Source organism: Impatiens glandulifera, chromosome 4, assembly GCF_907164915.1.
Source record: "Impatiens glandulifera chromosome 4, dImpGla2.1, whole genome shotgun sequence".
NCBI lineage: Eukaryota > Viridiplantae > Streptophyta > Magnoliopsida > Ericales > Balsaminaceae > Impatiens > Impatiens glandulifera.
In genome coordinates this window covers 10,480,107-10,504,190 of record NC_061865.1, presented here as the reverse complement: position 1 = coordinate 10,504,190, position 24,084 = coordinate 10,480,107, and the positions used below count along the sequence as shown (strand labels likewise).

Here is a 24,084-nt window from a genome sequence, read left to right as displayed (position 1 = left end):
ATTTGGAAACCTTCACTAGATCTGAATCTGGGAGAAAATGCCAATAAACTTTTTAATTTGTGTTTCAGTAAGTGTTGTTATCAAACATGATCTCATATAAAACTATATACATATGAGATCTCTAACCAAAAAAAAAAAAAAAAAAAAAATTAAGTGATTACAAATGTTTAAATATGAAAATTTGATCTACCCTAATTTTTAAATAATATTATTATTTTTAATAATATTAAAATATTATTTTGAATTTTTATATTCAAAATAACTGAGGAATTAAAATCAAATTAGGGTTAATTATTGTGATAATTAAACTCTAATTATGAAAATTATTTGAAAATTCAAAAACTATTTGAGGTTGAAATATTTTATTTATTTTACCTAAATTAAACCCAAGAAGGGGTTAAAAATATTTAATTGTGATTTAATCATAAATTATATTTAATTTATGACTTAAAACAATTAAATAAATACCCCAAAAATTTCCAAAAATACCCAAAAAATAAAATATAATCATAATTTTTATTATGATTCTAGAAATACTTTTTGTGAATTTTTTGGTGAAGAAAAACGTAAAAAAAGGATTAAAAATCGATTTTAAATAACCTTTTTTATAAAAAAAAAATCTGATAATCTAGTATAGCGGTAATTATTTAAAATTTTTGCAGCCGGATCCTGGGTCATAAAATGAGCGCACATGCAACATCCAACAGCCCAAACGCTCCTACGTAACCCTCTACAATGAAGTTGTGCGCGCCCGCCCACACCGGAACAATTAACGGGATGAACTAACCCCGTTAGTCAAGACTACTGACCGCGGACGGAACGTAGATGCCCGTTAACCAAAACGATGTTGTGTTCGATCTTCTTCTTCGCTGGGAAGTAGGGCTCGCCGGACGCGCGACTGTCGTTGGGCATTTCTTCCAAAAGGAACAGCTCACTCCACAGTCGATCTTATTCCTCCAAAATTCATCCACGTCTACGCTTTATCTCCGCCAGCAATACCCCTCTATCTATGAGCCTTATCTCATCCTAGATATGGCTGCCACGGATTAGGTATAAGATTAAAGTTCTTCAAATCGGACTTGAATTACTCCTCCCTGATCAACCTACCTACACTATAAATAGTCCCATATGGTTTGTAAACCAAATCATCAAACAAATATCACACAATCACCCAATAGCATCACCTAAATCGAAGCTTTGAAGATTCTATCGAACTAGTTCTTTTTAAAACATGCTCCGACAATCCAAGTCACGATCCAGGCCTTGGGATAGCTTCCAACACACCCCAAGAGTGTTCTTCAGCTGTTGGTATGCTTCCATATCATTTGTATCATGATTTGTAATTGAAAATTTTGATTTTTTTCAAATTTTCTTGATTGATCAGGTTTGATATGTTCTTATGTTTGATTATGTGATTTATTTGTTTAGAATCATTCTATATATCATGTATAAACTTTCTGTTAAAAAAATCAGATCAATTCAATCTAAATCAAAATTTTCGAAAATTTGAGTTTAAAAAACTGTATTTCTTAAAATTTTGTGTTCTTGAATTTAATCTGAATGTTTTGATTCAGTTAGTTGCTATACATGTTTGTTAATGTGTTTTGATCACGTTTGATCACGTTTTGATTTCCAAGCAACTGTAACAACGTTTTGATCACGTTTGATCAAACTGCGTTTTTTAATTTAAGCTTAAAAATTGGATTTTTTAAAATTTTGTATTTTTTAGTTTAATCTGAATTTTTTGATTCAATTAGTTGTTATACATGTTTGTTAATGTGTTAGCATAATTTCCAAATAACTATAACATCATTTTGATCAAACTGTATTTTTGAAATTTTTTGGATTTTGATTTAATCTTCAAAACATGTTTTGATGCTTGAATGATGTTCTTGTTTTGGTTGTGTTCAATTATATTCATCATTTCAAAGATAATGGAACAAAAATAAGGCCTTGAAATGGCATAAATTAAAAATTCTCAAAATTTGACCTAGAAATGATGTTTTTGAAATTGATATTTGTAAAGTTCCAATAATCGTGATTTATATTAAGACTTTTGTTTTTCAAGATCATATGAACTAATTGTAGCTTATAGATCATGATTCTATGATCTGGATCAAAAGTTATATATTTCTGAAATTTTGACCACAATAAGAACCCACGGTCCTAAGGATTTGGCCTAGGACCGGTAATCTTCGGTCTTGTTCTTCAGTTGGGACCAAGAAAATGAACTCGGGTCAAAACTTGGGACCGAGAAAACTTAGCCTCCAATCGAGGACCAGGATTAGTGTTCTTGAGGAAGGACCGAGCCCCAGGACCGAGGACCCCGACCGAGTTTTCTAGCTTAAAGATCGAGCCCTTTATTAACCTAGGACCAATGTTTCTAAACCCATGACCGAGTTCCATCATAACCTAGGACCGATGTTTCTAACCCTATGACCGAGTTCCATCCCAACCTAGGATTGAGCACCTCTAATCCTATGACCAAGGACCAGGACCGATGAACCTAACCTGGGATCGATCATCCCAAGTCTAGGACCGAGCAATCCGAGTTTAGGACTGAGCCTCTTGAACCCAGGACTGAGTCCTCTAGTCCCTTGATCCATGCTCCCGAGCCCTGGTCCAGACCACCCCGGTCTAGACCGAGCCCGACCGAGCCCAGATCCACCAAATCGGACTCGGGTCCTAAGGTCTATTTGGTTCCACATTTCAAAATCCAAAATTATTTTTCAAATAATCCTGAAAGGTTAAAAAATGATATTTTAATATTTTTGGGATATTTCTTAAAACAATATTTTGGTTAAGGTCGTTTTTGGAATTTATTTTTAAATTTTAACACTTTTTTCTGATATTTTCTAGAGTTTTTACTTAATTATATATCTATACAATCGCATGTACGTCCTTTTAAATAATTATGTATAATTATTTATGCAAGTTAAACTTATCCTTATTTAGAATCTCTGGACTACTAATTGAAGAAAATAAATGTTATAAATAAAAATTTTAATAGCCAGAGTAATATTTTTAAAAATAAATAATGTCATTTGACGGGCACGGAAGACATAGCGCGAAAGCCTTTTCCAAAACGTAACTAAGACACGAACCCTTAAAGAAATTTTAGTATAAATATGTTTATACACGTATCATTTTATTGATTTTCAAAAAATTACTTGGCAACTCTGATTTCAAATAAATAATCTCTTTTAAATTAGGTATTTTAAACTAATTTAAGGTGGGTTTTGGCGAAATTATTATTTGGCCCCATATTATTAAAATTTGAACAAAATTAATTATTTTTACATAATTAATTTCAAAGCTCTTAGGCAATATTCTAAAAATCTTTTAAAATAAAGTTTTCTTTTAAAAAAAGTCTGGTACGCAAACTAATATTGAAACGCATCAAACTTCGAGTCACCCCGCGATATATTCTCTGTATTGTCACACGTCGTTTACGACACGTGCTAAGATACAAATGGGGAGCGAATTTCAGGGGATCACAAAATGGTATAAGAACGGCATATATTGCACTGAATCTGTGGTTTTTCTGTTCTACTAATTAACCAACAGATCAATAAAGTAACTTATCGTAATCGGTATACAAAGGAAAGATAAGCACCACAAGAAACCTAAACATTCAAAAAAAACTAATGTCATTATTAGTTCCAATATTCACACCATGAACCATTTAAAAAAAATCTTGCTTAAATAAGGTTTTACATTATAATTTTTGTTTTAAATAGTCTGGTTACAAAAATTCAAATCAATGATCTCACGAATAAGAGTTCATGTGCTCTACCATGAGTTCTCACTATTTTTTTTAACATTATAATTATTTTAAAAAAAATTAAATTTCTCTTGTCAATTAATTTGTTATGACATTCGCTCTAGACTTATTTTTAAATTGAGTCTAATATTGATATATATATCTCATATAATTTATAAATCACTATAATATTTTAAGTATCAAGTGTTTTGGAATTTTTGTAGAAAAGTTATAATTAGGGCCAAATATTAGGATTAGAAAAAACTCAAATATGATATTAACATATTTTTAGTTAACTATATATATGTAAATCATTTATATTAATTTTATTATAAATTATATATTTAATAAACTTATAATTTGTATTATTTATTTTTGTAATTTGAAAAGAGATAAACAAAAACATAACCTTGTATAGTATTTACATAATCCCGTTATTTTATATTTTATTATAAAAAAATTTAAGAACTTCTCGAGAACTTATTTTATATATGACCGCGACAATTGTTATGACTATATATAGTTGAACTCTTTAAAATAAGTTAGAATATTAGTATATTAATTAATTTAACCTTGTAAGGTAATGATATAGTATAATTTATCGTAAAATTGGTTTGGTTAACTTAGTTTTCTTTTATTTTTTATTTAAATTTTTTTAAATAGTAACACATTTTTGCTTGTCTGTTTTTATCTTTTAATTTTTAGATTTTTAATTGACTCTTACAATTCGGTTATTGTTCAATCATGGACATTTTTGTTTACGTTGTTGCTCTTCAAAATTAATATAATATTAATCTATTTTAACCCTTTATTAAATACTTTGTATTTTTTTAATTAATCATATATATTAATGTTATAATTATAAAAATATAAAATAACCATTGAACCAGAGGAGAAACCTTCATGAAAAAGAATAGGATATCTTTTTCTTCTTCTTCTTCATCCGAGTAACCATGTTAATTGATTAATGAATGATTTGAAAGTAATTAATTTAATTCTCTTCTTGTTTGTTTTTGTTTGATAAAAAAACTGGTCCATTGAATTTATAAGCAGATGAGTTAGGTTTAGGGTTGCATTGCATGGTGGATGAAGAACGCAGAAGATCTAGAGGAAGCTGCGGGGATGAATGATGAATGGAAGGTTACAAGATATGATGATGGTTTTAGTTTTGGACTATTTGAAAGAAAGAGAGGCAAAGTAATGGAGGAAGGATAGTCTTACTGCATTAAATGGGAACATGAGTCATAACTTTTTAGATGTTTTTCCTTGTCTCTTTCTCTATCTTTTTCTTCATATATCATTATCACTATCCCCTCATATATTTCAAAATTGCATTAAACCCTTGGTAATTTTCAAATTTTTGAAAATGATTTTATTAGTCATTCAATAAAAAGTTAACAAACAAAACACAATAAGGTGACACGCACCTATGAGTTTGTTTAGTTGAAAATAATAAAATTTTCGTAATTGAACTTATATATAAATGTAATCAATCATGAGACTCTTTTTAGCAACACATTATTGACCAAAGTGTTTAGTGTAAGCTTGGAAGACGGGGTTGACGGATAAGAAAACGGTGTTAAACATTGTCACACGAGAACATTTGTCATTGAAAAATGTTCACAAAGTAGGAATTGTATTGTTCATAATTTGGAACTCGATAATCATATTTAGTGTTTGATCGAAATACCATTTTATGTTTCTTAAAATTTCAGGAATCAATGCATCATAATAAGAAGAGGGTAGAAGAAAGAGGTCATGATATAGAGTTAAAATATTTAAAAATATATATACAGTATAAAAATTCATAATATAAATTATAAGCATTATTGTCACTCTTAACTTTTTTATTGAATATTTATATAGTATATAATAACCTTATTTTATCTAAAATAAAAAATAAATATAATTTAATTTTGATAATAATTTTATTAAACAAAATTATAGAACAAGTTATTTAGTATTATATAATAAAAAATGAATGGAGTTTATCTATTAAGATGACAATTAAACGTCTATTAAAATATTTTTAAAAATTAACATTTTATTTTTTGTTTTATTTAAAAATAATATTTCTGTAAACTACCTTATTATTATAGTATTAATTTAGATAAAATAATGTTATTGATGTACTTTTAATTTTAATTATGTACATATATAAATAAATTTAATAATATTTGTTATTCAACCAGCTAAACTCCAATTTAAGTTGTTTTCAAATACAACAATTATATATTTTAAAATACTGTCATTAAGTTTTGTTATAATGAATATAAAAATAATAATTTATAGCCTTTATTTTAATTAGTTTCAGATATATTTAATTTAATTTTGTTTATTATATTAATATAAATAATAAAATATAAAATTAATATTACATATCAACTAAATTTATAAATTAAAATTCAATTTTAATTACACTGGTTAATACCAAATATAACCTACTAAATTTAAAATTATTTCTCGTTCTCTAAATAGATCCAACTCTAGACTCTGAGTTGTTTTATATAACTGATTTTTTTAATACATAATATATTTATTAATTAATTAATAATAGAAATTGGGAGCTTATCGTTTGGGGGGACAATGTTTTTTGTCTTATACCCTATGCTTGGCCTGTATAGAGTAATGTGAATATACCAATTCCTTTTGACAACTACTCTACGAGTTTAAGTTTGAAGAATATATAAATTGACATACTCAGTTTACAAGAAAAACGATTTTCGAGATGAGCATTGTGATATTTTGAAATACTACAACATTACAAAAAGATCGAAAAAATGTTGAGAATTGAGTTGTCCTATCTATATAGAAAAACGTGAAAAATAATTTTTATCTCCTTAATTTCAGATAAAAAATTATTAAAAAAATTGTTTTTAGTAAAATTAGAATCTATAACTAAATAAAAAAAAAATACAATTTTTCATTCTAAACTACATATTTTATGTTAAAAACATAATAATTTTATCTAAAAAAGTAATTGTTTTATTAAGGTATAAGTACTAAGCTCTAACTATTATGTGTTAATTTATTCACTTTTTTCGAAGTACATATTGATTTAAGCAATATATTATGACTGTGAGCAATCTTAAAGAATAAATTAGTTGAAAAAGAACATGTAAGTGTTCGTTAATTCAATTTATATTTAACAATAATTATCTAAGAAAAAATAGATGTTGATGCTTAATGAATAAGAAAAAAAAAGTTAAATCAAACTAAATTAGTATTGAATCAGACTCAAAACTAAAATCTGAATATGAACATTAAATTTAAAATATCTAAGGATAAAAATTTAAATAAACTATTTTTTTTGAATGGGCTATTCCCAAAATTGGTCTGCCCTAGATCTAACTCATAGGTTTGTTACTTATCCAACTATTTTTAAATAAATAACTATCTTTTAAAACAAAATGAATTCAAAAGTGTTTTATTTATATAATTAATTATAATCTTGTAAATTTAAATATTAACTCTTCAAAAGAGTTAATATTTTTGAAAAAAAAAACATGGGTATACATCGTCAACATACGAAATATGAATTTCTAGGTCAATATTATTACTGTTAAATTATTTCTTAAAAAGTCACTTTATTTATCTTACTATATTTTAATAAAAAAAAATATCAATTAAAAATTTAAATAACCGTAAAAAACCAATAAAAATACAAAATAACCAAACATCAAACGATCTGAAATGTACTTTTACTCTCTTTTTTTCAGTGAAAGATAAATCTTTTATTATTAATAAAAAAAAGAAAAGAAACACAAAACATGTAATTGTGATGGACTAATACTACTAGGAGTTGGGAAATATTTTAAAATATAATATTATTGAGATTGCAATCAGGATCATGATTTGATCAAAACATAAGTAGATAACAAAAATGAGATCTTTATCTCTTAACACAAATGAGATATACTTCTCATCCAAATTTATCATCATAAAAGAAAATTATTGGACAAACCACGTTATATAAACGTACGTGCTCTCGTTATGTTTTCGTTGACTAAATCTAATTTAGGCATCATGAATTAGGGTTTTGGACAAATATTATTTTAATATAATGAGTTTTTTTATTATTATTATTTTGATGATAAATATTGTTTTATTGGTAACTTATTTTTTCTATTAAGATTGCGACGATTCTTGAACCGTTGTGAATAAGGTTGGCAATTGAAATCGTTACGTGGTAATCGAACAAAATTGTCTTGTTTGGACGTTTTTTTCTGATTTAATCGATAGTTGACCGAGAATGGGACAATATGGTATTTGTGTCCACTATCGCGTAAAGGTAGTTTAAAAACCAACATTTAATATTTTCTAAGAAATTTTAAGAATTTATTTTGAATTTTCATTTAATTAATTCACGTGTTCTCGGTTGTCGGCTTATTTTTATCCTTTATTTATAAATTTTAATCGGCTTTTCACAACTTGTTTATTCTCTAATATAGTGCTTCGAATGAATATAATATTAATATATTTTAACATTTTACTACAATAAAATATGTATTTTTTAAATTAATTATAATACTAATATCATAACATTTTACCAATGTACAATGAAATATGTATTATTTAATTAATTATAATACTAATATTATAATATAAAATATTAAATAGTAATTTAATTTTTTTTAATATACTTAGTATTGTTTAAAATGGGGGTAATTCATTATTCTTAGTATTGTTTTAAAAAACGGTTTATTGTATGATCATGATAATTTTACATTTTAAATTTAAAAATTCACTCTTCAAAAAGTTATTTATCCAAAAAGAACCTTGAATAATCAATATGCAGGCATGCATTAATTAATATTGTCAAATTAAGATCATCAAGAACAAACAAACATACATAAATGTTATAAGGATAAAAGATTTGTTTGTCTGTGAATCATATATATATCTATTAGGATAAACTTTTTTATTAATAAAGAAAAAACACCAAACATTTACTATTCAACTTATTATTCATAATTTAGTAATAACTATATCTATTAAAATCATAATAACCCATTAAGTAACTAAGTAGAAAAAGAAAATTTTGATTAAGAGATTTAATATCTCATATTCAATTTTCAATTTCTACCCGTGTGCTAACATGCACAAGATTTTGCATAACCCACCATGTAATTAAGTAGAAAAATGAAATTTGATTAAGAGATCAAATGTCTCATATTCAATATTCAATTTCTATCTGTGGGTGCTAACATATTTTGCTTCATAAGTAGTATAATACAATAATAATAAGAAGAAGAATCGGACCGTTATGCTTCATTTCCCCGAAACAAACCATTGAACCAGAGGAGAAACCTTCATGTAAAAGAGTAGGATATCTTTTTCTTCTTCTTCTTCTTGATCCGAGTAGCCATGTTAATTGATTAATGAATTATTTGAAAGTAGTAGTTTTCTTCTTTTTCTTCTTAGATTGTTTTTGTTTGATAAAAAAAAAAACTGGTCCTTTGAATTTATAAGCAGATGGGTTGGGTTTAGGGTTTCATTGCATGGTGGATGAAGAACACAGAAGATCGAGAGGAAGCTGCTGGGATGAATGATGAATCGAAGGTTACAAGATATGATGATGGTTTTCATTTTGGATTATTTGAAAGAAAGAGAGCTAAAGTATAGGAGGAAGGATATAGTATATTACTACATTAAATGGGAACATGAATCATAACTTTTCTACATGTTTTTCTTTGTCTCTTTCTCTATCTTTTTCTCATGATATATCACTATCATTATTCCAAATTTACATTTAACCCTTGGAAATTTTCAAATTTTCAAAATCATTTTATTATCCATTCAATAGTAATGTTTAGTTGCTAGGTTTAGTATAATAAGCAAACGAAACACAACAATGTGACACACATAGTTTGTTTTTGTTGAAAAAGTTATTTTTTTCGTAATTGGTCTTATATAGGAATGTAACGGAGGTGTTAACATTGTCACACCATATGACCAGAACATTTGTCATTGAAAAATGAAATTCGTAGAGATTGCATCGTTTATAATTTGGATGTGGCATGAATAAGAGCTAGATGTTCGTATTTTATTTTTGATCAAAATATGATTTTTTGTTTTGTTTCATTAATAGACAATCATCAGAAAACATAGAATAATCAATATTAAAGAATGTTTTGAGGAACAAATTAGAGGAGGGACACAGAAAGAGGTCATAACGAAGTCATGATATATAATCAGGGCCCGGTCCTTAGAATAGGAGCCCCATAAAAAAAACATTTATGGCTTATAAATTAAAATATTTAAAAATAAAAAATATTATTATAATATATATACAGTATAAAAATTCATAATACATTATTATAAATATTATATAACTGAAAAATAAATTTATTTAACACATAATATATATTTATTAATTAATTAATGATAAAAATTGGGACCTTATAGGTGTCGGGACAATGCTTTTTTGCCTTACTCTATGGCTTGGCCGGTATATATAGAGAGTATTGTGAAGATAACAATTCTTTTTGACAACTACTCCACGAGTAGACGACATAAATTGACATGCTCAGATTACAAGAAAATAAAAATTATTTTAAAGATCGAGTATTGTGAGATTCTGCAATGCTACACAACAGCACTACATATTGAGAAAATATCTTCTCATTCCGATTCAATTTGAGAATGTTCAATTTTCTTTTAACATATCGAAAGTAACCTGCATAGCTAGCTATATATAGTTATCAAGTTCTAACTATTATGTGTTAATTTATTCAATTTTTACCAGGTGTACATATTGATTTAAGCAATATATAGTGAGTGTGATAGCATTTTTAAGGAACAAATTGGTTGAAAAAATAACATTACAAGTTTGTTTGATTCAGTTTATTTATTGTGACGGTTATTAAGTTAATAGAGTAATTTGGATAAATAATATTAAAATAAAATTTTAAATTGGTTAAGCAATTATTCAACAATAATTATCTAACAAAGAACTACATGTTATGGAATGCAACTATATTCAATTCCTACATTTCTTCTTGAACAAAATCATCGGGATGCTTACTGAATAAGTAAGAAAAAAGCTAAATCAAACTAAACTAGTATGTTACAATAAAACTGAAAAATATAGTATTGATAAAACTGAAAATTAAGACTTAATACTTAATGACTTAAATATTTAAAAGATAAAAAATTGAATTAACAAATAAAAACATTTAAAATTTAAGTATTTAATATTTCAATTAATTTGATAATATCTAAAAAAAATATTAAGACTATTATACCCTTATATACTAATTATATATAAACCCAATGTAGTGAAGTATAAATTTAATTAATATATTAAATAAAAAATAATTAAAATAAATATTAATTCATTTATCGAAGAATTTTACTTGTATTCATCATATATTATATAAATAAAAATATATTATTTAAAATATAGTGATTATTCATTTATATTTATATAGAGCTTATAAAGACTTTCGTATGTATTTATTGGTTAATACATTAAACGAAATTATTCTTTAAATCCAATAGAATTGAGACTAAGAAATTTATTCAATAGATGATGTTATTCATTTATTGAGTTTTACTTACCTTTACCTTCTTGACAAATAATATAACTTTATATAGCACCAATTTCATTAAATTTAGAAATAATATTAATATTTAATAAAATTAATATTTTTTTAATTTGTATATTAAATTAAATTTGTTAACATAATATATATATATATATATATATATATATATAAATTAGGTAATAAAAAATATATACATTTCTCTCTGTTTTTTATTTTATAAATAATTTATTTATAATTATATTTATATTTTATGATGTTTGAAACTAATCTTAAAATAATTAAATAAACTGTGATAAGAAAAAGAATGAAATTTTTTGAGAAAAAAAATAAAAAAAAATAATATGACTTTATATATATAACAGTAATTTTATTAAATTTAAAATGAGAAATTGATTTTTTTTATATTTTTTTTTAAAAGTAACTTGTTTAATTTTTTTCATTTCTAAAATAAAATTGTCAAGTTATCAAATACTGTCTAAATTTTAAATACGTAATAACTTAAATATTTAGAGATAAAAAATTAAATTAACAAATAAAAACTTTTAAACTTTAACCACTTAATATTTAAATTTGTTTGATAATATTTAAAACGAATTTTTGAAATATATGTAAAGACTATTATACTCTTATATTTTAATTATATTAAAATTCAATATATTGAATTATATAATAATTTATTAAATATTAAACAAAAAACAATTAAAATAAATACTAATATTTTTTTTAACTGGTATATTATATATATTAATATATTTTTATAAACAAGATAAATAAGAATGTATTTTTTTTTATCTCTCCTCTCTCTTTTCTCCTTTTCTTTTTTTATAATTAATTTAGATATTATTATATTTTTATTTTATTATGCGTATAACATTAAAAATTTAAAAATTATAATAAATTAAAGAAGAAAAATAAAGTTTATTATACTAGAAAAGAGAAAAAAATGAAAAACCTAATAAAACTTTATATATCATCAATTTTATTAAATTTAGAAGAAAATTTGGTTTTAAGGTAATTTTTTTTGGAATAATGTAATTTTTTTTCTCTTTTAAATTAATTTTAATATTGTAACTTATTGTTTTTAATTTATAATGTAAGAAATTACAGCCCCACAAGGGTGATTAGGTGAAAAGAAATAGTCGACTTAAGAAGCCAAGATATCACGGGTTCAATTCTCACCGACCTAACTTTTAAGTGGATGAGGAAAGCAGAAATCGACAACCTAGACCTAGACCTAGACCTAGCTCAACTTACCTAACTTATACATATAAATATAATATATTGAAACAAATAACTATCTTTTAAAATAAAATGAATTTAAAAAGAGCTTTATTTATATAATTAATTATAATCTTTTAAATATAAATATTAACCCTTTCAAAGAGTTAATATTTCTGAAAATAAAAAATCCAAAACAAACAGTAGCTACGCATGCAATTATATATACGTAGTCAATGTGTGCGAAATATGAATATTTGGGTCAATATTATTATTGTCAAATTATTTCTTAAAAACTCAGTTCATTTTAATAAAAAATTTAACAAAAAAATTACTAATTAAAATTACAAATAACTTCCTATAAGTTTGTCCAGATTGGAATTATTTGAATAACCTAGAGAGAAAAAATAACGATAGTTGATAGTGTGAAGAGATTATGATTATTTTTTTAAAAAAAAAAACTTAAAATTCATTGATATATATAAATAAAATAATAATTTAAAATAGAAGGTATTTTAGTATTTAAGTTAATGAATAAGTGACGTGATAAATAAAAGGCGAGTGAAATAATGTTTGATATTTCAACTACGAAAATAAAGAAAAGCTGAAATGTACTTTTACTCTTTTTTCTAAAAAAAAAAAAATCAGAAAAAGATGTACCTATTATTATTAATAAAGAAAAGAAACACAAAACATATACTTTACTAATTGTAATTACTAATGTACTACTACTAGCTGTGAAAGATTTTATTCAGAATTTTTGATAAACCCTAAATTAAAATGTAATAATATTATCAAGATTTCAAGCATGATCATGATCATCATGAGCTGGTCCTTTGAATTTATAAGCTGAAGATTGAAGTTGGGTTGCATTGAATTTGTATGGTCGGTGATTAAAAAAGCAAAATAAAGCAGAGGAAGCTGCTGGGATGATATGAATGGATGGTTACAAGATATGATGATACTCATAATTTTGGATTATTTGAAAAAGAAAGAGAGAGCTAAAGTGAAGGAAAGGAAGATGAAGAAGAACTATTACTGCATTAAATGCAACATGAAACATAACTGTCATCTTTCTTTTGTCCTTTTTCTCCACTTTCATCTTCATTATCTTTGTACTATGTTATTTTTTTTTAACATAAACAAAAAATTCAATAAAAAATTAGTTTATAATTATAAAAATTGTGTTTAAGAAACTAGATGTCACTTAAAAATAAAAAATAATTTGAAAAGAATGTCAAATATATTTATAATGTTGAAAAAATAAAGTTGTAAAATTTTATTTATTTATATAAAGTTGACAAAAAAATCTATGTCAAATTAATTTTTCTTAACGGAACTATGTAAAGCCCTTAAATTTTTATATTCAATTATTCTTTTTATGTATATATTTTTATAATTCAAATTTATCATTCCAAACAACATAACTCGTAAATGATTTGTTATCCCCTCCTAAATTTTCATCTCTCTTCCAAATTTTACAACACTCTCATTCTTCAAGCATTACTATTGGTGATCATAAAAATTGAACAGCTAATTAAACATTAATTAGCTTTATTATTTTTAGATCAAATTAAGCTAGATACAACCTTACCTTAATTAATTTTCTCTTCTCGCAAATTATCTCCAACATTTTAGCTCATTTAAATCTCGCATCAAACAAAGTTAAATTCAATAATAATGTTTAGTGGAAAATGTATTATTATTTTATTTTATGAGTATGTTTGAAATGATAAATTTGAGTTATAAAAAATATATATATAAAAATAAGTATATATGACATGACAATGTTATATTAATCAAAATTTTACAATTTTAATAATAAATTTGACATTTTCATTCAATTTTATAAATAAAATTAACATTCTTTTCAAAATAATTTTTATTAATTAACCAAAAGATAGAATTTGTACGAGATAGAAAAAATAATAATAAGATAAAGATAAAGATGAACAAAAAATACAAAATAATAAGGCTTTGATCGAGATACTAGATATGACGGGACTAAAAGAATTATTGTACTTTGATTGTATTATGCTTTATATATATATATATATATATATATAAATTTCTAATTTAATTTTGATGAACACCTTTAATAAATAGTATTTTTTGCTGTATGATGTTGACATTATTAATAAAGAGTTACAAATCAAGAACAACAAAAAAAAAAGTATAAATTTTATTTCTTAATTTAACATTTATCAGCATACATACTATGTTAGGACATAAATGTAGGTCAAGTATTTGTTTCAATCATTGATTACATGTCATATTTTCTCTCTTTTCCTCATTTGAATGGTTTCCTCTATCAATCTCATATTTTTTAGGCATTATTGAGAATTGGAATCTTGATACTTACCCTTCCCAAAAGGAAGGACATAATTGCTAGCTTAACAAGGGCCGGTTTTGAAGGGCATCCCAACAGAAGAGTCCTACATTGAACAGTGGTCGCAAATGCCATAATCACTCTACATGCCGAAAAGGAAGCAATTTGAATAGCAAGGAATATAAAGAGGACCAGATTCTACAGCCAGTGGCTGCCTGAATGGATTCAGCTCAATCTGCAAAGAGGGGGAGATGAAATAAGTGTCAATTGGCGAATGACACGAAAAGCTAAGAATTTGGGACATACAGGAATTCTTGGAGAAATGCCGGTTACAGTGCTTATGCAAGATGTTGCCAGATGACAAGCTTCCTCACAGTAATCGGAAAATACTGCCGGGATATTGTTTTCCTTCAGTAGCTCCTGATCGATGTGTACAATTTGAATTAATCAATGACTAGTATGGCTTCATTTGAAAATACATTTAGATATTGAGCCTAAAGCTAGTTTGATGTAGGGTTATTTAAAAATTGACGAAAAAATGGATTATTGAGGTATTTAGGTTAATGATTTGATTGATGATGTGATAATGTGATAATGTGTCATTAAACAAGGCCCTAATCTTGCACAGATGAACATAGAATCAAAAGACTAGTATTCTAATATGGTAGGTACTAGAAAGTGTGGCGACTCAATTTAGGGCATTAATGCAATGGGTCCCGAATTGAAAACACCTGGATACAAAAATTCTAAATACAGAAGATTAAGTTTGGAAACTAAAATTAGTCTGATAAAGATTGAGAAATTTATTCTTTGTTCCTTGTCTGGATTCGGATACAGAAACAAAAATTATAAGTGTTTCCAAATGGGATTTCGAGGATAACTTATGAAATATGATCAAAATTTAAAAATAAAATTTTGCAAGGGAGAATAGAGAGCAGATTAACTTACTATAGTTGGTAACCAGCTTCTGTAAGCAGCAATACCAGCATTCGGAGCAAAGACTATATGCGGAAATGAACTCTGCGCGATAAACAACAGAGTTAAGAAGGGGAAGCCTATATAAGTTCATGATTAAATGCAAAACTAAAGTAAATAACCTTCCGAATATCTTTAAATCGTTCATGGTAGTAACCAGCATTGAGCCTTAATGTGACTACAGCAGTTCTATCAGTCATGTCAGTACTTGCTCCTGAAGATTTGCAGGTGCAGTTTTCCTCGTTGCAATGAGCATAATTGTAAAGGTCAATCTTTTGCCCATCCCTGTCAACAAAATGTAAATCAGTAAGCATTGTGAAAAAATTCCTATACCAGACGTGGATTCAAATGGGATCACATTTAGAAACAAAGTCTATCTGAACTAAACTCGACTTGGATTCAAAAACGTATCGACAGTTTTCCTAACAGATTCGTATCCGATTCAAGATTCAAAAACAGAAGTGTTTCCAAGAAATGTCTATTACATCAGTTAAAATAATTAAAGGTAAATGAATATGTTAATCATTCCGATAGGAAAGTAATGAAGTGTGAAGCCTTCACTAGCAGATAAGATGAATGTAAACATTGACTGTTGTCATCAGGTTTAAAACAGAATGAATAACAAACCCAAGTCATTTCACAAGTGAGAATAGTTAAAATTTACTGACCAATGTTCTGGGATAGCAGGACCAATCAGTTCCACGTGCACCTTTAGTCCAGGAAAAAGGGCATGCAACTCACCAAACACTGCCAATTGATAAAGTTCTTTCTCGGGCCCTTGATACAACAAAAAAAAGGTATTCAAATTATATTGTTGTCGATCATTATGCCTTAGATTTGAACAAAAATGACACTACTGAACAATGGATTGAAAAAGGTGGAAACATCATACTGAACTGTGATCACTGGTGTTAGCTCATATGGGTTTCAAACTACATTGCCAAGATTTTTCAATTAGAGGGTTCTTTCTCGTGCTTTTTTCAGGCTAAGACTGACTTACCTTGTAAGCATTCGGCGAAGGAACTTTCTTTGATAGAAGAAAAAACCCCTGGCCTGTTCACTTAAGAAATCCCCTCTAAAGAGGTGGAGTCCCTTGGGTACTTGGACCACTATAGTCCACACTAGTGGGAACCCAATCCCTCGTCTAGCAGACTGTTAGCAACATGCCTCAGGAGAGAAACAGATATTAGATATTTAAATACTCATAATGTTTGAAGAACGAAAGTTCATTGAAAACAGATTAAGAAATCTTTTTAAATGGCAAAACAGAGGAAACACCTTATACATAGGCCAAATGATGTGAAACCACAAACATGCATATTGAAGAAACTAAGACCATACCCAGGAAATGAATAGACAGTTCCTCAGTGATATCCCGAATTAAGTTCCTCCCAACAGCAAGTTTAACAGCCCGATATAAGGTAAGAGGCTGCAAACAAAAGTAATAACAGAAAAACCTCATCGATCCTCCAATGAACACGAAAAAAATATAAAATAAAGGATGGAGTGCTTATAGGTTCTAACTTTTTCGATCTATAATCCAGGCTCAACAGATGCTTTAATCCAACACAAAATAAAATTTATACATACTATTTCTGGTAGGATAAATGAGCCTGTTTAGATATAAATGACAAAATATTCATAAGTACTATATTTATTTATACCCAGTGAAGAAGCAGAGCAGCAGGTGAATGAAGTGGGATGTGCCTCCACTCATAGTATTCCTTCCAGTCAGTCAATTGCTTTGGTATGGGAGATATAGGACCTACACATTTGTAGTAACTGTAATGAAATTCAGAAAGTCGTGTTCTCAATAATTATTTGATGAGCAGAAGCTAAATGCCAAATAGAGTACCCTGGCATGGACATAGCACACTTGGGATGTTCCAATTTTCCATCAACCTTAACAATGAAAGGGAGCATGTGTCAGGAATAAAATGGCCTGGTCCATTTGGAAACAGTAACACTGGATCTGAATCCGGATCTAAATGAGAAAACGCCAATAAATCTTGTTTCCAAACATGATCTCATATAGAACCACATACATATGAGATCTCTAACATTCATATAAGAACTGCATATGTGGTTTTTCTGTTCTACTAATTAACCAACTCAATAAAGTAACTTATCATAAGCGCCACAAGAAACCTGAAACATTCAGAAAATGAATCTTGCTCCCCACAGCAGCATTCATGCATCCACATACCAATGCGATGAATTCCAAATTTTTCCAGCAATGAACAGCGGCTCTCTCGTTTCTCACAAATCTAAGATAAAACAATCCGCGATAAGCAAAAGAAATCAATTACTAGACTAATTATCGACTAACAAATCATCAATTACCTGAAAAGTCGCCTCGCAGGAAAACGTAAAAGGGAATTCATTTAAAACAGCAACATCCTTCATCTGTTCTTCTAACCTTTCACATTCTTTCTTATGTACACTCCAGTGAGAAATCTATATCCAGTTATATTACTAGTTACAAAGAGAATGTTTACTAGAAATACATCATCAGCTATAACCAATTATCATTTCAGATCCTTCAAATGGATCATAAAGTGGCGTAAGGCGGTTTTACATTACAAATTATAATCGTTAAAAAGATAGATCAATTGAAAGACACTAATGAGTTATCAGTCGAAGTCAAGAGACCTGGTGTGAGACGGAGCAGTAAGAGACGGCGCTGCAGCGACCACAGCGTCTGGTAGGTTTGCGAACGCAACGAGATTCACTGCCATTTCCCGCGCACTCCATGGTTGGTCGCGCCACCGAAGGATGAGGACCGTGAGAGAGTTCAGAGTAATGGTTGAGCGGCAATTTTTTAATTTTAGTATCGATTCTTTATATTTATAAAACATTTTTTTCCTTCTTTATTTGAGGTTATCCTTGCTAACCCTAGTTTAAAAAAATGGTTGGATTTCTCCCATTTGGGAAGACGGTTTTAAACGTGTTGTTAACTACCAAATTTTAACTCTTTTGATTATCAATTCTTTAGAATTAGGTAGTAAAGGGAAACGAGATTTTGAACTTATCAATTTTAAACATGTTGTTAACTACCAAATTTTAACTGATTGAGAATTTTGATTATTAATTCTCTCGGTACTCAAAACTCTTTATTCGCTGAAATTCTGTAATTAAATCATTGAGAATTTTGATTATTAATTCTCTCGAATTCGTTACTCAAAACTCTTTATTCGCTGAAATTCTGTAATTAAATCATTGACGACGTTAATATTTTATATACATATATGAGATAATAAGATAATATAACGTTTGAAATAGTTAATTTTAATAATAATACGACCCAAATTTTGTGATTTAAAAGAAGAGTAATAAATCTCAATAAATAGTCTCAATATAATTTGAACCAATAAAAATAAATAAATATTAATTATGAACACCAAAATTAAAAATTATTATGATTTTATTTTCCAAAAAAATATTAAAAACTAAAAATTGGTTGATGTGGATTATTATAATTTTTTTGTTTACAATAAAAAAACAAAAGCACAAAATATTATCTTATTTCTTCTTAATTATTTTATAATTTAATTAACAAATTCAAATACTAAAATATTTTTATATTATTTTTTTTAATTTTAAATAATATTATACTAATTTAACTGACTAAAATTTTCTTTAAAAAATTCAATAAAAATCTTTATCTCATACTCAACAAAATCTCGAATTTAATTTCACTTAAAAGATAAGTAATACTAATTTCTAAAAATAAAAAATAAAAATAAAATATTTCAAAATACCAATTAAAAAAAACACTAGTCCTTATTTGGTGCTCTTTTCATTATATTTATCTCCATTTGAATAAGATAGCTCAAATGGGTAAAAATCAGTATCTAAGAAATCAAAAGTCTAATGTTCGATTATCACATAAAAAAACTTGTAGAGGTATGCTATCATCCTAGATAAATAAAACACTGCTTCATTCATTTGGTACTCGATACAATATTTTACAAGTTAAAAAGAATTTAACAATTATGGAACAAACCAAACATTAAGAAAACCATATCTTGACCTAGAAGTAGGAGTGATAGAAACACTACATAAACTTATTTGAATAACAAAGCAGATAATCGAAGTGGGCTGCAGCTGCCATTGCACAAACAATAAATTTGAAGCCTAGAACTAGAAGTGTCAATTCACACACAGGACAGCTTTTATTCACATAAAAACATCTTATCTTTTATTTGAACTTGTGGTTAGAGAAGACAATGCTTCTCCAAATTCCAGTTCAGTTCAAGGAAGTGTAACTCTAAGCTCTTTCCTATCTGCTCCAAATGACTGCAACAAAAACCGTAAACCAGTTTCATCTTAACTCACAACAATGAAGGACTAAAATCAAGAGAAAAAGTCTACCTCAGTTCCCAAGCCATTCACATACACATTGGTGAAGAGCTCAGACGGATCTGGCATTGAGAATTCCTGAAATATTGCAAAACCCAAAACACGAAAGTCATGTTAACAATAGAAACAAATCCCCATTTGTTATACAGTGGACTTAGTCGAGGAACTTGAGGGATATATATCAATCTTCCTTTTATTTTCAGGTTTTATTAAATCTTGTTTTATGAATAGTCAAGAGATGAATTCAGAAATTTAGCACCTTTGCTTTTGCAATGGCCTCATCAACCACTTTTCTAGTTTCCTTCTCAATATCCTGCAAATGGATCGAGATAGTATAATTTAAATCTTTGTTTTTCTTTTGCAGGTTAGCATTGAATTAAAGGATGCAAATGTTTCTAGAACCTTGAGATCTTTCTCAGTGGCCAGGTCATGAGATAATATCAGTTTTTTCACTCTATCGATTGGATCACGCTCCTGGAAACATTTTGAATCAAATGTACTACAAAAGTGAGCGGTTAAAGAGAAACAAACAGAAATTTTGGGAAATTCCATTTCCATTTCCAAATACAAAAACAGAAGTGTTTTCACTGACCTGTCTCACGTTACTAATCTCATCGCGTGTTCGATATGTACTTCCTGGATCAGACATAGAATGACCATGGTACCTGTAAGTATCCATTTCCAGTATCTGAACCACCAACATCATTCAGAAATATAGATTAGTAATTTTCCATTTACCTCTTATTACTACAGCATTAATGCTAAAAAACTATACAAAACAATGAACAGAAAAGCAAAAAATGAGTAATTAGAGTATACAAGCAAGATAAGCTCTCATGCGTCAGCTGTTTGATTAAAATTAAATAAAAATTAACATCACGAAAAAACCACAATCCATGATCATTTTGAACTCAAATTAATGGCTTAAAGTGTAAAAAAACTGAAATGAAAAGAATACCATAAGAATGCCAATGTCATGATGAACTTACTATAGGGCCATTTTTTAGAACATATTCCTTTGCATATTTGCATGCCTGTTTAACAGCAAGGACATCCATTCCATCCACCTGCTCCGAAATGAAGAATGCATGTAAGAATGACTAGAACCCACTAGGTATTTGCTTGTCTGATGTGGGATTATTTGAAAAAAACAAATTTAGGTTATGAAATCAAAATCTTGTTTAACAAAAAAGTAGTTTTTTTGGGTTATATTACTAAAATGTCCTCTTGTACTTCAAATTTAAACTGAGTTTACTTCAAAAATTCAAAAAAATACTTCTACATCCATACTTAGATGAAAAAAATGACTTCAAGGATTTATAAACAAGAAAGAACAAGAAAATGAAATCACTTTTCCTGCAAAAAAAAGAAAGTAAGATCTTTGTTTTGATAAACGAGTTTTCCTATAATCAAGTTCTTTCACTAAGATAGCAAATGTTTTGATTTCCACTAAAAACGCTCTGATTAAAAAGGAGATCATATTAGCCATCCCCGGAATAAATCTGGGTCACAAAAAAATAGGTTTTTCAGATTCTTTGCTAAGAACCCTCCTAGAAGCCATTTTCTACAAATCCTTACAAAAAATCTCCTGACCATATCACTAATTGAATGGGAATTGGAGTGTAGAATAATGAACCTTCAAGCCAGGTACATAATCTCCTCTTTTATAATAAGCTGGACTTTTTGCTGCTCTCCATTCAGCCGTTCCCATTCCATCTGCAGTAAGCATTTGCAAGATCAATTAGATTTGAATTAGCATCATATTTTCAAACTGCAGGCATGAAACTCGTTCAAACATTCCAGACAATCACAATGCCTAAAATTATCTCACCTAAGATTGCTTAATTGCAAACTTTGGAATGAATCTAATTAGATAGAACTTACAATGATTGTTTTCACAAACAAGAATCACAGGAAGATCCAAAAGAGCAGATATATTAAGAGCCTCAAATAACTGCCCTTGATTCGCTGCACCATCACCATACATAGTAAAAGTCACAGTCCCCTCCTTCAAATATTTCTGAGCAAACGCTAATCCACACCCTAACGGCACCTGAGCCCCAACAATTCCATGTCCACCAAAGAACCCACGATCCTTTTTATACAAATGCATCGACCCACCTTTTCCTTTAGAACAACCTGCTTCACGCCCCATAAGTTCAGCAAACGTCTCCAATAAGGTCCCGCCACGGCCAAGGAAGAGACAGTGATCGCGGTAAGTTGTAATTACGGCGTCTTTCTTTGTAATTACAGATTCCATTCCTATGGCGACGGCTTCCTGTCCGTCGTACAAGTGACAGAATCCACGAACTAGTTTTGCCTTGTATAACATATCGGAGGCTATCTCCATACGACGCATCACTGTCATGTCATGGAAGAAAGTAATTAGTTCCTTTGGTGTGGTTTCAACCGTTCGTGATGGCGGTTCGCAGTTATGACCGGAGAAAGGGATACTTGTCTCGATTGTGATGGTATTTGTGTCGTTTGATGCCGATGAAAATGGCCGGAGAATTGACGGAAGGTTTGAGATCACGGCTTTTAGAGGATTCAGCAGATTTCCCGTTCTGTAACTCCGACGAAGAGCCATCTCTCTCCCTGTCTCTCTCGATCTCTCTGTCTCTCTCAAAGTTACCTCCGGCGAGAACGAAGAATCCAAGATTATAACGTACAGTCTATTTTGGCACAAATGAAATTATTGGAAAAATCATCAAAATTAAATTTTAAAATAGTTTTTCTTTTATATATATATATAAATGTTTTTTAAAATTATGATGGGTAAAATCATAACCTTATTAAATATATTGAGAATATAAATATTAAATAATATGATAAAATTGTAAAAATTAAAATTTGAATGAAGAATATTTAATATTAAATTTATTTTGTACAGTGACTCTCAAAATATAATTATGAGGATAAATAAACAAATAATGTCGAAATAATTTTTATGAAATATTTCGAAAGATAATAAAAATTGTATTTATTTAAAAGTTAGTAAGGCAAATATGTATATATAACTATGAATAATGAGATATAATTTCTATGGATGAAATTAAATATCATAATCTTCTTATGAACATGTACAAAATTATTATTATTATTATTATTTTTTTTTTTTGTCTCTATCCTACTCTATGAAATAAAAATAAAAACAAATTTAATCAACACAATTTGGTAGCAAATGATTCTTAAATTACTATTAGTATTATTTATTTAAATTATAAAAATACAACACGAAACAAAAATATTCAATAAAAAGATAAGAAGAGAAACGAAACTGTTTTTTTTCAGGTTGTTGAAAAAAAAATCAGGTTAATTTTGTTAAATTTATTTAGCAGTGAAAAGAAATTTGGTGGCACTTCATAATTTTTATAAATATTCTTCTTGCAATTATCAATCTTAAAATAATTAGATAAAATTGCCCTATTTACTTAATTACATGTTCACAAATATCATATTTATTGACTGATTATTATTGATAAAAGTATTCAAAAGTTAAAATAACTCAGGTAACTCAAATATAAAAAAAATTACTTAAAAATTTAAATATCTCATATTATATTTTTAAAATTAAATTAAAGTGAGAGGTTATAATTACATGATATAATGATATAATGATAGTTTTAATAAACACAGATTGAAAAAAAAAAAAAACTGAATTTGATTCCAATATTTTAGTCTGTCCTATGTCAACTTGGTGTGTTGATTAGGCTAAGTTTCTACTTTAATTAATATTTTTAAATACACCCATACATTAATAGTAACAATAACTTTTTAATTTTTTTTAAGTAAAAGTTCAACTCACAATACATTTTACATTTAAGATATCACAGTGAATTATGTAAAATATTTAAAATATATACATCTTATTTTAATAAAACAAAATT

At 27.5% G+C, this 24,084-nt stretch overlaps 2 protein-coding genes across 2 annotated transcripts; both read right to left on the bottom strand.

Moving 5' to 3' along the window:
- Window positions 1-14,695: 14,695 nt before the first annotated feature.
- LOC124936270 (zinc finger MYND domain-containing protein 15) lies at window positions 14,696-18,638 on the bottom strand. The gene is made up of 11 exons (XM_047476753.1): window positions 18,488-18,638; window positions 18,179-18,292; window positions 17,984-18,102; window positions 17,691-17,737; window positions 17,500-17,600; window positions 17,177-17,264; window positions 16,504-16,612; window positions 15,958-16,120; window positions 15,809-15,880; window positions 15,167-15,280; window positions 14,696-15,095 (listed from the first exon to the last, which is right to left on the bottom strand). Exons 1-11 carry the CDS (start codon window positions 18,587-18,589, stop codon window positions 15,003-15,005), a joined length of 1,122 nt encoding a protein of 373 aa, XP_047332709.1. The 5' UTR covers window positions 18,590-18,638; the 3' UTR covers window positions 14,696-15,002.
- Window positions 18,639-19,843: 1,205 nt separating this feature from the next.
- Window positions 19,844-22,873, bottom strand: LOC124936380 (pyruvate dehydrogenase E1 component subunit alpha, mitochondrial-like). The gene is made up of 8 exons (XM_047476876.1): window positions 22,082-22,873; window positions 21,834-21,913; window positions 21,187-21,264; window positions 20,790-20,885; window positions 20,600-20,671; window positions 20,457-20,510; window positions 20,210-20,275; window positions 19,844-20,134 (listed from the first exon to the last, which is right to left on the bottom strand). The coding sequence occupies exons 1-8, from the start codon at window positions 22,782-22,784 to the stop codon at window positions 20,090-20,092; spliced, it is 1,194 nt and encodes a 397-aa protein (XP_047332832.1). The 5' UTR covers window positions 22,785-22,873; the 3' UTR covers window positions 19,844-20,089.
- Between the last annotated feature and the right edge of the window lie 1,211 nt (window positions 22,874-24,084).